General features: G+C 37.3%; 1 protein-coding gene across 2 annotated transcripts in view; it reads left to right on the plus strand.

Annotated features, from left to right (window-relative positions):
• Nucleotides 1-12,896, plus strand: part of ASB3 (ankyrin repeat and SOCS box containing 3) — a 113,688-nt gene that overhangs the window by 28,443 nt on the left and 72,349 nt on the right. For both annotated transcript variants that reach the window (XM_059406082.1, XM_059406083.1), the window contains exon 3: nt 10,416-10,574. In XM_059406082.1, the coding sequence (XP_059262065.1) occupies nt 10,416-10,574 (159 nt within the window). The remainder of the gene's footprint in view (nt 1-10,415; nt 10,575-12,896) is intronic.

Raw genomic sequence — 12,896 nt, forward strand, 5'->3', positions numbered from 1 at the left:
TGTGCCTGGCCCATTTTTACTGTCTGAGCTTTTTTTTTTTTTTTAAAGATTTTATTTATTTATTTGACAGAGAGAAATCACAAGTAGACGGAGAAGCAGGCAGAGAGAGAGAGAGGGAAGCAGGCTCCCTGCTGAGCAGAGAGCCCGATGTGGGACTCGATCCCAGGACCCCGAGATCATGACCCGAGCCGAAGGCAATGGCTTAACCCACTGAGCCACCCAGGCACCCCTGTCTGAGCTCTTTTTTTTTTTTAAAGATTTTATTTATTTATTTGACAGAGAGAAATCACAAGTAGTCGGAGAGGCAGGCAGAGAGAGAGAGAGGGAAGCAGGCTCCCTGCTGAGCAGAGAGCCCCATGCGGGACTCGATCCCAGGACCCTGAAATCACGACCTGAGCCGAAGGCAGTTGTCCAACCAACTGAGCCACCCAGGCGCCCTGTCTGAGCTCTTTTAATTAAGCATTTGGTTGTTACTAGTCATGTTTATTCCTTCTTCCTTTTCCAAACAGAAGGAACAATGTTACTGGAATTGAGGGTGTGTGTGCTTTGGTTGAATTAGTCTTTTTTTTTTAAGTACTTTTCAGTTTTCTTAATTTCAGGACTCTTTCCAATTACTTTTTGTATTTTTTTTTTGTTTTTTTTTTTTAATCTGAGGTCACATTAGAGAAGAGGATAGACAAGGTCCCTGCCTTTATGGTGCTTAAATTCCTATCAGGGGAGACAGACAACACCTAAACATTTAAACAAGATAATTTCAAAATATAAAAGTATTGTGGGGAGAATAAAAGGGTAATGAGACAGAGACTAGCCATGTGCTATTGTGCATCTCTTTCCAATTCTGTCTTCAGTTGACTTCATGCTTGTAACCTGAGATCAGTCAGGTGGGAATATTTACATGGCAGAGGTCAACCGGTACTGTAAACCAAAGCTGTAAATTTGAGCTTTTTTCCCCTTTCTGAGAGCCAGTGATATATTTGTCAGCTCACTACTGAGAAAAGGGCTCAGTAAAAAAGACTACATGAGATTGTGACAGGAGATGGTGGGTGGGGGTGATGGGGATAATGGTGAGTGAGTATTGCTTTTTAACAGTCCTTGTACTAGGTACTTGATTTACATTGTTTAATATGTACCAAGGCTCAGAGAAGTTGACTTATCCAAAGATTACGTAATAAACTAGAACCCATTTCTTTCTGATTCTAAAGCCCACTTTTTTTTCACTATAGCATGCTTCCAACCTTTAATCAAAGTAAACATTTTTAACATCTAGGTAATTTAACTGAGATTGAATGTTAACACTCTGTTGTAACAGTCAGTGAAGCATGCTACTCAAAATTTAGCTACTCAAAATTTAGACTTCTGGTGCCATATTTCATCAGAATTACTAACTCATGGCTTCATGGGTGGGAAATAAAATAATTCTTCCATTTTTGGGGAGCACTGATTTTTATTTGTTTTGTTTTAAGGAATGAGGGATGGCAAGGCTAAATTCCCCCAGTAATAATACAGGAGGTTCATTTGACTGCTGGGCCCATGTTCTAGAGTCTGTTATAGTTGACTCTTAGAAGGTAGTAGAAAAATAGACTTTATGCCTTAAATTTTAAAAACTTGATATGCAGTTTTCAGAATTTGAAGTTAATTCTATAGCTTGAATTCCCAGACTAGTGATAAATAAAGGCATGAATTTAAATACTCTTTTCTAGTTAAAAAGGTCAATCCCAATGTTTTTTTCTCCCCACAGCAGGTTAGTAGTGTTTATGTTACAGTTTTTTGTATAGCTGCAGAATAAACTTAGGCATGCTTTTGACTAAATGTATTTGAATGGGTTGTTCAAGTCATCTGTGTTTTCTGTTAGAAATCTTAAGGGTCACTTTCATTTTTAATGATTATTCTTTTTTTATGCTTGTTGTTTTAGGAGGATAAGATACCCCCATGTAGTTAACTATCGTGAATAGTTGATATAAATTGTCAAATAAAAAATTCTCACTGTATTTTTATTAGAGTTCACTGTTATGAAACAAACTTTGGATAAATCTGATTCACCTGTAGTTTGTATACCAGGATTAGGAAGTAGGGTGTGTAGAGAACAGGAAGCAGCTATAGGACTTGTTTTAGGTGGTGACATTTTTGGTCTCAGTCTTCCGTGAGCTTGGTTGTTCTTTGTAGTTGGAACTAGTGCCCAAAATTCTGTCACATCTGATTATTGATTAACTAGGAAAAAACTGGAATGAGGCAGAAAGGCTGTATAGCCTATTGGTCACTTTAAAAAATGTTCTATATGTTCTTATGGCCCATCCCCCCCCTTGGAAATTAACTAAAGTCCATAGTTTATTCAGATCCCCTGTCTTTATTTTAATTATTTTATTTTATTTTTTAAATTAACATATAATGTATTATTTGTTTCAGGGGTACAGATCTCTGAATCATCAGTCTTACACAATTCACAGTGCTCACCATAGAATTAATTTATTTTTTAAAGATTTTATTTATTTATTTGTCAGAGAGTGAGAGAGAGCATGCACAAGCAGGGAGAGCAGCAAGAAGAGGGAGAAGCAGGTTCACCCCTGAGCAAGTAGCCTCATGTGGGACTTGATCCCAAAAACCTGGGATCATGACCTGAGCCAAAAGCAGGTGCTTAACCAACTGATCCACCCAGGAGTCCCTAGATCCTTTTAAAAAAAAAAATAACAGTTTAAACTTACCTGGATGATTCAAGTTCAGGAACATTGACCAGTGAGGAACAGTAGCTGCTTACTTTGTAAAAGGTCTAGCTAGGGTATAGCTACGTGTGAGTATGTATTTTATTTTTTGTTATGTTTTATTTGCCACCATGTAGTACATCATTAGTTTTTGATGTAGTGTTCAGCGATTCATTAGTTAAGTGTAGCACCCAGTGCTTATCACAACATGGGCCCTCCTTAATACTCATCACCTGGCTACCCCATGCCCCCAACCCCTTCCTTCTGAAACCCTCAGTTTCCTGGAGTCCATAGTCTCTCATGGTTTGTCTCCCTCTCTTGTTTCTTCCCCTTCACATTCAGTTTTCCTTCCCTTCCCCAGTGGTCTTCTGTGCTGCTCTTTATGTTCCACATATGAGTGAAACCATATGATAAATGTCTTTCTCTGCCTGACTTGCTTCACTCAGCGTCATCCCTTCCAGTTCCAGCCATGTTGATGTGAATGGTGGGTATTCATCCTTTCTGATGGTTGAGTAATATTCCGTTATATATATGTTCCACATCTTCTTCTTCTTCTTCTTTTTTTTTTTTTTTTGAAGATTTATTTATTTATTTGAGAGAGAGGCAATAAAGGAGAGCATGGGCGAGGAGAAGGTCAGAGGGAGAAGCAGACTCCCCGTGGAGCTGGGAGCCCGATGCGGGACTCGATCCCGGGACTCTGGGATCATGACCCGAGCCGAAAGCAGTCATCCAACCAACTGAGCCACCCAGGCATCCCTGTTCCACATCTTCTTTATCCATTCATCTGTTGGAAGGGCATCTCGGGTCCTTGTGAAGATGTATTTTATTATATTTTTTAAAAGATTTTATTTATTTATTTGACACAGAAAGAGAGAGAGAGAGAGATCACAAGCAGGGGAAGAGGCAGAAGCAGGTTTCCTGCTGAGCAGGGAGCCTGCTGTGTGGCTTGATCCCAGGACCCTGGGACCACAACCTGAGCCAAAGGCAGATGCCAACCAGCTGAGCCACTCAGGTGCCCCTGAGGATGTATTTTAAAATAATGATGAAATACAGGGGTTTTTAGTCTTTAGGAGTGAAGTAAGGTCTCTTTTGCTTATTGCTGACAGTAGCATCTTTTATATCTATACCAGTTAACTTGGTATTCTGGGTTAATCTTAAAAGTTTCCAAAGCAAGTATGACATTTCTGTTATTCTTTATACTTGCTATATACTGTGTTTTATTTAATTCATAATTCTCTTATCTTTTATAGCTCTTCTGGTGTACATAGAGTGTCTTTTATTATATAATTTCTATCTTCTTGAACTTCATTTAATATTAGTGAACTGCCAGAGATTCTTAAAACATACCTTTTATTAGTGTGCTAAAGTTATGGAAGTGCTCAGGCCTACACAAAAAGAATGGAAGCATTTCAGATATTTAGAAGGTTGTGCTTTACTGTCTCTTCAGTTTAGATCCAGAATCTAGCCTAAGGATCATACATGGTCTTCTCATTCACGTTGGAGAAGAGCATTCAATTGCAGTATGGATTACTTAGAAATTTAATACACATGTATATTTTTTTCACTTTACCTTTCTATTTGAAGTATTAATATAAATAACAGATTTGCTTGTCTTCTTTCCTGTACTGGAAGTTTATGTGATAGATACTGAGATTTTGTGCATTTTTTCATCTTGGAGGACAATAATGATCTTCAGTGGCCGTTAATCATGCCATTCGATATTAAACCACTTACTAATTAAAGGTCACTTAAAATCTTGTAATTAACTGTAGCATATCCACCAATAAATATTTTTATTTGGCAAATATGTGAACTAATTCGTAGTACTTTTCATTAGTTCCTGTTAGAAAAATATTATGCTGTCATACGAGGTATGATAACAGATGCTGAAGATCATTAGGTAAAGACCAGTGTAGCAGTGATGAAGAGCTGTGTTCAGATGGACCTGGGTTCTGCTAACTCTGCCACTTTATTGGTGTGGTCTTAGACAGGTCTTTTAACTTCTTGGTGTCTCTGTTTCATCTATAAGATTAGAAATATTCTAACATTTCAGGGGCGACTGGGTGGCTCAGTCTTTTAAGTGTCTGCTTTTGGCTTAGGTCATGATCCCAGGGTCCTGGGATCTAGCCCCATGTTGGGCTCCCTGCTCAGTGGGGAGTCTGCTTCTCCTTCTGCACTCCCGCCCCCCGCCACTCCTATTCTCTCTCTCTCAAAAAAGTAAAATCTTCAAAAAAAAAAAAAAAAAAATTCCAGCATTCCAGCTCAGGCCAGAAGCTGTGGGCCATCTTTAATTACTTTGTTTTTCTTATATTCCTCACCCAATCAGCAAATCTTTATGTGTGTATGTGTGTGTGTGTGTGTATCTGTGTGTGACTACATGTAACATATATTCATATCATTTCTCACTACTTCAGAACCACTGAGATCTTGGACTGAACCACATATCTCTTGGCTTACATTGCTGTAATAGCATTCTAACAAATCTGTTTCTGCTTTTGCTTCTTCCATGTCCTACCACAGTCTAGTCTTAGTGTATCAGAACATTTTACAATATGTCAGACTAATGTCCTTCTCTTATGCTGAGAACTCTGCAGTAGCTCCTCATTTCATTCTGAGTTAAAGAACTGTTGCATGGTGTTTCATAGAGTATATGTAATGTATTTGATCATTCTTCTGTTGATAGGCATCTTGTTTCCTGAAATTTTGCTATTATAAGTCATGCTTCAGTTAACATCCTTATAACTTTGTCCACATGGGTGTGTCTATAGGATAGAGTTTGAGAAGTGATGTTACTGGAACAAAAAATATACAGGGGTGCCTGGGTGGTTCAGTGGGTTAAGCCATTGCCTTCGGCTCGGGTCATGATCTCGGGGTCCTGGGATCGAGTCCCACATCGGGCTCTCTGCTCAGCAGGGAGCCTGCTTCCCTCTCTCTCTCTCTGGTTTTGACTCTTGGTTTTGGCTCAGATCTTGATCTCACTGTTGTGGGATTGAGCCCCGAGTTGGGCTCTGGGCTCATTGCAGAGTCTGCTTCAGATTCTCTCCCTCTCACATGTTCTCTCAAATAAATAAATAAATAAATAAAATCTTTTTTTTTTTTTTTTTTTTAGATTTTATTTATTTGTCATAGAGAGAGAAGCAAGAGCGAGCACAGGCAGACAGAGTGTCAGGCAGAGGCAGAGGGAGAAGCAGGCTCCCTCCCAAGCAAGGAGTCCAATGTGGGACTCCATTTCAGGACGCTGGGATCATGACCTGAGCCAAAGGCAGCCGCCTAACCAACTGAGCCACCCAGGCGTCCCAATAAAATCTTTTAAAAAAAGAAATATGCAAAGTTAAAATATTGATAGACACTGCTAAACTATTCATAATATTAATCAGAAAATTTCAGTAAGGAATGAAAAATGATTCAAACTAGCTTGCACAAAGATGTGTATGAGCACCAGGTGTTGTGTATAAGTATTGAATCACTAAATTGTATGCCTGAAACTGATATTACACTGTATATTAACTAACTGGAATTTAAATAAAAATTAAAAGAAAAACTTAAAAAAAAAAAAGAAGGGGGGGGTCCCTGATTGGCTCAGTCGGTTAAGTGCCTTTGGCTTAGGTAATGATCCCAGTCTCCTGGAATCGAGTCCCACATCAGGCTCTCTGCTGAGCAGGGAGCCTGCTTCTCCCTCTGTCCCCCACCCCACCCCTCTGGTGCACTCTCTCACTTTCTCTCTCTCTTACTTGTTTTTTAAATAAAAATCTTTAAAAAAAAAAGAAAAGGAGGGTAAGAGTGGTAGGTCCCTTTAGGAATTGCTGGATGCTTTTATTGAAACGATGTCAACAGGACTCAGGGTCTTACTTTTTCTTATCTCTGCATTTCTCTTATGTTCATTGTATCCTCCTTGTAGCTGTTCTCTTTGGAGACAACCTTTTCTTAGAATTCCTAAATAGGGCACCTGGGTGGCTCAGTGGGTTAAGCCGCTACCTTCGGCTCAGGTCATGATCTCAGGGTTCTGGGATTGAGTCCCGCATCGGGCTCTCTGCTCAGCAGGGAGCCTGCTTCCCTCTCTCTCTCTCTGCCTGCCTCTCCATCTACTTGTTATTTCTCTCTCTGTCAAATAAATAAATAAAATCTTAAAAAAAAAAAAGAATTCCTAAATAAAGCACAATGAGATGATGCACATTGTGCAAAGTATGTGACAACGTAAACTACCTAAAATGGACAGTCACCACTCATTGTGATTGGCACATGTTATTTGTTTAGTCATCAAATTGTTGCCCAGGTGTTGAGGTTCTGATCTTAATACTTAACCTGTGTTAACTTCTACTTAAATATTTAACCTCTACTTAAAACCATGTGCTTTTGCTTTCCTTCTTAGGGCTTTGCAGAAAAATAAAGTCTATTATCTTTCACTGAAACAAGTAAGCAAGTTTACTATTTATAAGTAAAGGGACACTTTGGGTTAGGAAACATAAGGTTGTGGTATCATTGCCAGAATGTTAAAGTCAACTCTTGTCATTGCCGTACAGGCATCAGATAGCTGGAATTGGTCCAGCAGACACGGCCCCAATCGTGAAAGTGCAGCCACGGAAGAACTTGCAGGTTGTTATAAAAGAACTGAAGTGCCTATTATGGGTTTGTTCACTATGAAGTCTTCAATGCCTTTATGTTTAAAAATTTTAATAAGTAGAATAGAAGCAGAAACTACTTTGCCTTCCAATGAGAAGTGGAGGTTAAGGCATTAAAAACCGAGTATTATGAGCTATTTCCCCAAGAATCCTTTTAAGGAAAGGAAGACAGAGAGGTGGTTGATAGTGCAGTCCAAGATAGATAAGATCCCTTTGGTTCCCTCATACCAGTTAAGGAGGGCAGGATACTATTGGAATTTCCAAAATCAATTTATACTGGGTCCTGATGGTTTTCTTAAAATGTTATTTTGGAGCAGCACCTGGGAGCACAGGCGGTTAAGCATCTGACTTGGTTTCAGCTAGGGTCCTGATCTCAGGGTTGTGGGATCAAGCCCTGCATTGGGCTCCGTGCTCAGTGTGGAGTCCGCTTAAGGTTCTCTCCCTCTGCCCCTCCTTCATGTGTACACACTTGCACGCTCTCTCTCTTTTAAGTAAATAAATCTTTAAAATGACGTTTTGGGGGAAAAATGTTTTGGAGACTTTCCCAAATTTCTAACAACTGTGACAGTACATAATTATTGTAATTCTGTTGAACCCCATTGAGGGTTTAGGCCAGCTGTTTTGTTTTTGTTTTACTGTTAAGGAACCTGTACTTCAGAGAGTTTGAATAATTTGCCCAAAGGCTAATCCAATAGAGAATTGGTGGAGCCAGGATTGCAGCCCAAATCTTCTAACTCCAAATCTACTCTGTTTCCCAGATTGTTTTACTTTCCTGATCCAGTGGTTTTAGAGTTAGCTATTTAAATGTATCTATTTTTTTCTATAGGTAAAATCTTTTAGGATCTCAATTTAGTAGTTAACTGACTTCACTCTTTTTCCTCCTGAGTGAGAAGTGCCTTTTCTTTATTTCATAGTTAATTGTACAGGTGTTTTTATTTCACTTTCCTAAGATGGGTGTGTGTACAAATCACTAAGGGTGGCCATCACCTAAGTGGGAATTTAGCTCCTTTCCTTGGGGGGGGAATATCTACATAAATTATATGGAAGTTTTCTGATGTTTAGAATATCTCCTCTCTTCCATTTATTCAATCACTTATATATGCCAGGACTCATATGTATTAACTTTATACATTGGGTTCTAATTGAATATGATTTTGCTGATTTTGTTGCTCAGATTGTTCTGTCTTTTGTCATTGAGTGCTCTTTCAGATTGGCTCTTGTGTTTCTTTGATGGGTCTCCATGTATTTGTTTTTGTTTTTTAAAGCTTTTGTTTATGTGAGAGAGAGCAGCAGCGGGAGAGGCAGTGGGAGAAGGAGAAGCAGGCTCCTTGCTGAGCAAGGAGCCCTATGAGGAGGTTGTACTCTGGACTCTGGGATCATACATGACCTGAGCCAAAGGCAGATGCTTAACTGACTGAGCCCACCCAGGCACCTCCCCACCTCCATGTTTTATTTTTTTGAACACTTCTTTTACTTGGTGAACTTGGAAGATGCACCAGGCTCATTTTGTATATTCTTTGTGCCACCCCTGGAATCAGCCTTTTTCTTAAGAGCCTGTTTCCTTTGAGAATGGTACTCAAAATTAAGATCTGGGCACTGAGTATGCTTAAGGCTACTGGCATGTCTTTACTTTTAAGCCCCTTTAGCAGACAGAGCTAGGAAATATATTTATTATAACCTATATGTATACACATATTTATAAGTATCTCTGTATCTATCCATCTGTATCTGTATTAAAGCTAAATCCAAGTTCATTGACATCTGGATTCTGATCCAGTACCATATGGTTCATTCTAGCTTTCTTCTTTTCTTCTCTGTAACCTCCCTTCTCAAAAGTGAGACCATCTTTGTCTACCATACATTCATTTGCTTATTTGATCTTATTGTACATAGATAGTGGTTTCAGAATTGTTAATCTTTTGCCCTGCGAAAAACAACTTTATCAACTGGACTACACTGTGTATGTACAATTCCTTTTGTCTTTAGCCTTACAGTTTCTAGTCATGATGGAACCATTTTCTAATGGGTCATCCATTTGTAATCCAGTTAGATGCTTTTGTCGCAGTCCCATTCCATCCTGAGATTTTTAAATGGCTAGGATTAAGCCTTATCTCTTTTTCTCCTTTCTCAGTGGAAGAGAACATAGCCATCATCTCTTCTCTTCTTGCTTCTGCTGACTCTTCCTCCTCTTCTCCCTCAGGCACCCTCCTCTTCCCTTGTGTCAATGCCACTTTGTTTTGCTTATTCTAACTTTAAGATCCGGATTAGTATATAGGGTAAGTCCAGTCTCCTCTCAGTACTTGCTTTCTTTATTTTTCTAACTTCTTTGTTATTCTGACCTGCCAACTCCTACCCCTATTAACTTTAGTCACTTTACCAAGTATAAAACCAATCAACCAAAGAACTGCCAGTTCTTTTGGCATTTTGATTAGAATTGTAATAAATTTATTAATTATTTTGGGAAGAATGAGCATCTTTAGAATATCAAGATTTCTGTGTTTTTGAGCTGTCTGTGTTTCTATATATATCTGTATGTTCCTGGTTTTTGTCTTAACCTTTTTTTTTAATATTTTTTTTAACCTTTTTTTTTTTAATATCTGAATAAAGGTCAGTTTCTGACTAATCTGGAAACACTGTTTTTGTGATATGAACTACCCTCATGTTATTAGTTGAGTACAAGGAAGTAATGCTTGAGATGAGACCATTTCTCTCATAGAAACTTAGAAATAAAAAAATTTATCAGTTTTTCAGTAAATCATGTTTAAGCAAATATATGGTGCTACATCCTCTTCAGACCTTGCTTTTGTGTTACCTTTCAATTTCTGTCACACTCCCCTTCCCTTACCCATCAAAAATTAGAGAATAGAAAATGAGTTTGTGGGCAGAATTTGTATGTTAAGAATACCAGAGAGCTTTTCACAGCAAGACGCCTATAGAACTTTTTAAAAAATTTTCTAGAGAGTTTTAAACTCAGACCTACCATTTATAATTGTATTTTAATATTGCACTAAATTCTTCTTGATGTCTTTGCTTTTTAATCACAAGAAATAGCAGTGATATCTTCCAGTTGACCTTTTTTTTTTTTTTTATTTATACATAGATCCGTCTGAAAACTACATTAAGACAAAGACTTTTGAGGGCTTCTGTGCATTACATCTTGCTGCAAGTCAAGGACATTGGAAGATTGTACAGATTCTTTTAGAAGCTGGGGCAGATCCTAATGCAACTACTTTAGAGGAAACCACACCACTGTTTTTAGGTGAAGTATGCTATTTTTGGTATAGATGTCATTTTTTATTTTTTATTAATTTTTTTGTTAAAGAAACTAAACTTAATTTCCCCTCAAGCTGTTGTACTACAGTATTTTCGTTTACAAATATTATATTGCCACTTCTTTGATACTGAAACTGAAAAAGTATCCCTGTTGTTTTTCACCCTTCGGTAATAGCATCTGGAAATATTTTCCAAACATTTGCTTAAAGTTGTAGAATCTTCTGAATTTTAGTCACCATCATTGTTCTCAATATTGTTCTGAAGACTGGATAGCTTAAATTGTAGCAGTAGTTGTAAGGTTACTTATAAATGTTTTATTTGCTTTTGCTTTTTCTTTGTATTAAGAAATTGAGGTTTTATGGAAGAAATCACCAGCTAATTCTTTAATGTCATTTAATTTGTTGCCTATATAGATTACTATTGAGACTTCTTCAATTATGAACTATTTTTAATTCCTTAAGGACTAAAGGTCAAATTCTAAAGGGCACAGTTCCACTACTGTTTTCTTTTTCTTCCTTCCCTCTCATTGATCCTGTTTGTCTTTAGGGACATTGTGGCCCATAAAATTTAGTAGAACATGAAAAATCAGGAGAATAAAATAGTTGTGTAGAATCAATGTATCTGGACTGCAATTTTGGTCCTACCATTTGTAATTTGTATGTACATTTATTTACTATAGTTTAGTTTCCTTGCTTGTAAAATGAGAGTATGAGAGTATAGGTACCTACATAGTTTTTATTGGACTGAGAATAAAATGAGGTGCCTATGGAAATACTTTATTTCTTTTGAGCATAATGTGTACTTAAAATTTATGTATAGTAAAAGTCATTCTTCTTAGTGTATAGTTCTGTGAGTTTTGATGTGTGCATAAAATTGCATAATGACAGTAATGGTCAAGGCACAGAACAGTCCCATCACCTCCCACCCCTCAAATTCCATCATGCTGCCTATTTTATTTCATGCTGCCTATTTTTAATCAACCTCTCCCAAAACTTTACTCCTAACAACCTCTATTTTCCTCCCTGTATTTTGCTTTTTTGCAGAATATCATAAATATATATAGCATAATACAACATGTAACCTTTGAGGCTGACTTCTTTCATTTAGCATAATGCTTTAGGGATTCATAATGTTGTGTTATCAAGAATTCATTCCTTTTTGTTGCTAAGTAGAATTCCATTATATAAATGTACTACAGTTTATCCATTTACCAGTTAATAGACATTTGAGTTGTTTTTAGTATTTGGTGATTGTGAGTAAATTGCTACAAACATTTGCATGTAGGATTTGTTTGAATGTAAGTTTTAATTTCTCTTGAATTAATACTTAGGATTGTGGGGTCATGTGGTAAGTGTATGTTTAAGTGTGGAAAACAATTCAGAAGTTTCTTACAAAGTGACTATACAGCTTGCATTCCCTCCCTCCAGTAATGTAATGATAGCTTCACTTGTCCCACATGCTCGCTAATAGTTACCTTTGACAAATTTTTCTTTTTTGCTTTTAGTGACATTGTGGTTTTAGTTTGTACTTTTTCTGGTTGCTAATGTACTGAACATCTTTTTATGTGATTATTTGCCATCTTTCCTTTTTGTTACCCATTACTTTTGTATTTAGACATTTTATTTTGAAATAGTTTCAGACTTTTGGAAATGTTCTGACACTACAAAGGACTCATACTTTCCCCTCAGATCTTGTTATTTCACTGTGTTCATTTTACGATTTTATTTCTTTCTCTGTATTTATCCGTGTATTTTTTCTGAACCCTTTGAGATTAAATTATAGACATAATGCTTCTTTACCTATAAATACTGTAGTATGCGTTTCCTAAAAGCAATGAAATTGTCTTATATGACCGCCATATGATGATCAAAATCAGGAAGTTAACATTGATACAGGTTTGTTATTTAATCTACAGCTCTTATTCAATTTTGCAAATTGTTCCACTAATGTCCTTTATAACAGCAACAAAATTTATTAGTGCAGGATCCAGTCTAGGACATTTGTTAAATTTAGTTGTTAGGTCTCTTTAGCCTCCTATAATTAGGAACAGATTTTCACTCTTCATCTTTTATGATTATAACCTTTTTTTTAGTTTAACATTTTTGAATAATTCAGAACATTTATTTTGTAGAATGTTTTTCAGTTTGGGTTTGTCTGATGTGTTTTTTTTTTTTTTAAAGATTTTATTTATTTATTTGAGAGAGAGACAGTGAGAGAGAGCATGAGCGAGGAGAAGGTCAGAGAGCGAAGCAGACTCCCCATGGAGCTGGGAGCCTGATGTGGGACTCGATCCCGGAGTCCCGGGATC

Source organism: Mustela nigripes, chromosome 7 (genome assembly GCF_022355385.1).
Source record: "Mustela nigripes isolate SB6536 chromosome 7, MUSNIG.SB6536, whole genome shotgun sequence".
Lineage (NCBI taxonomy): Eukaryota > Metazoa > Chordata > Mammalia > Carnivora > Mustelidae > Mustela > Mustela nigripes.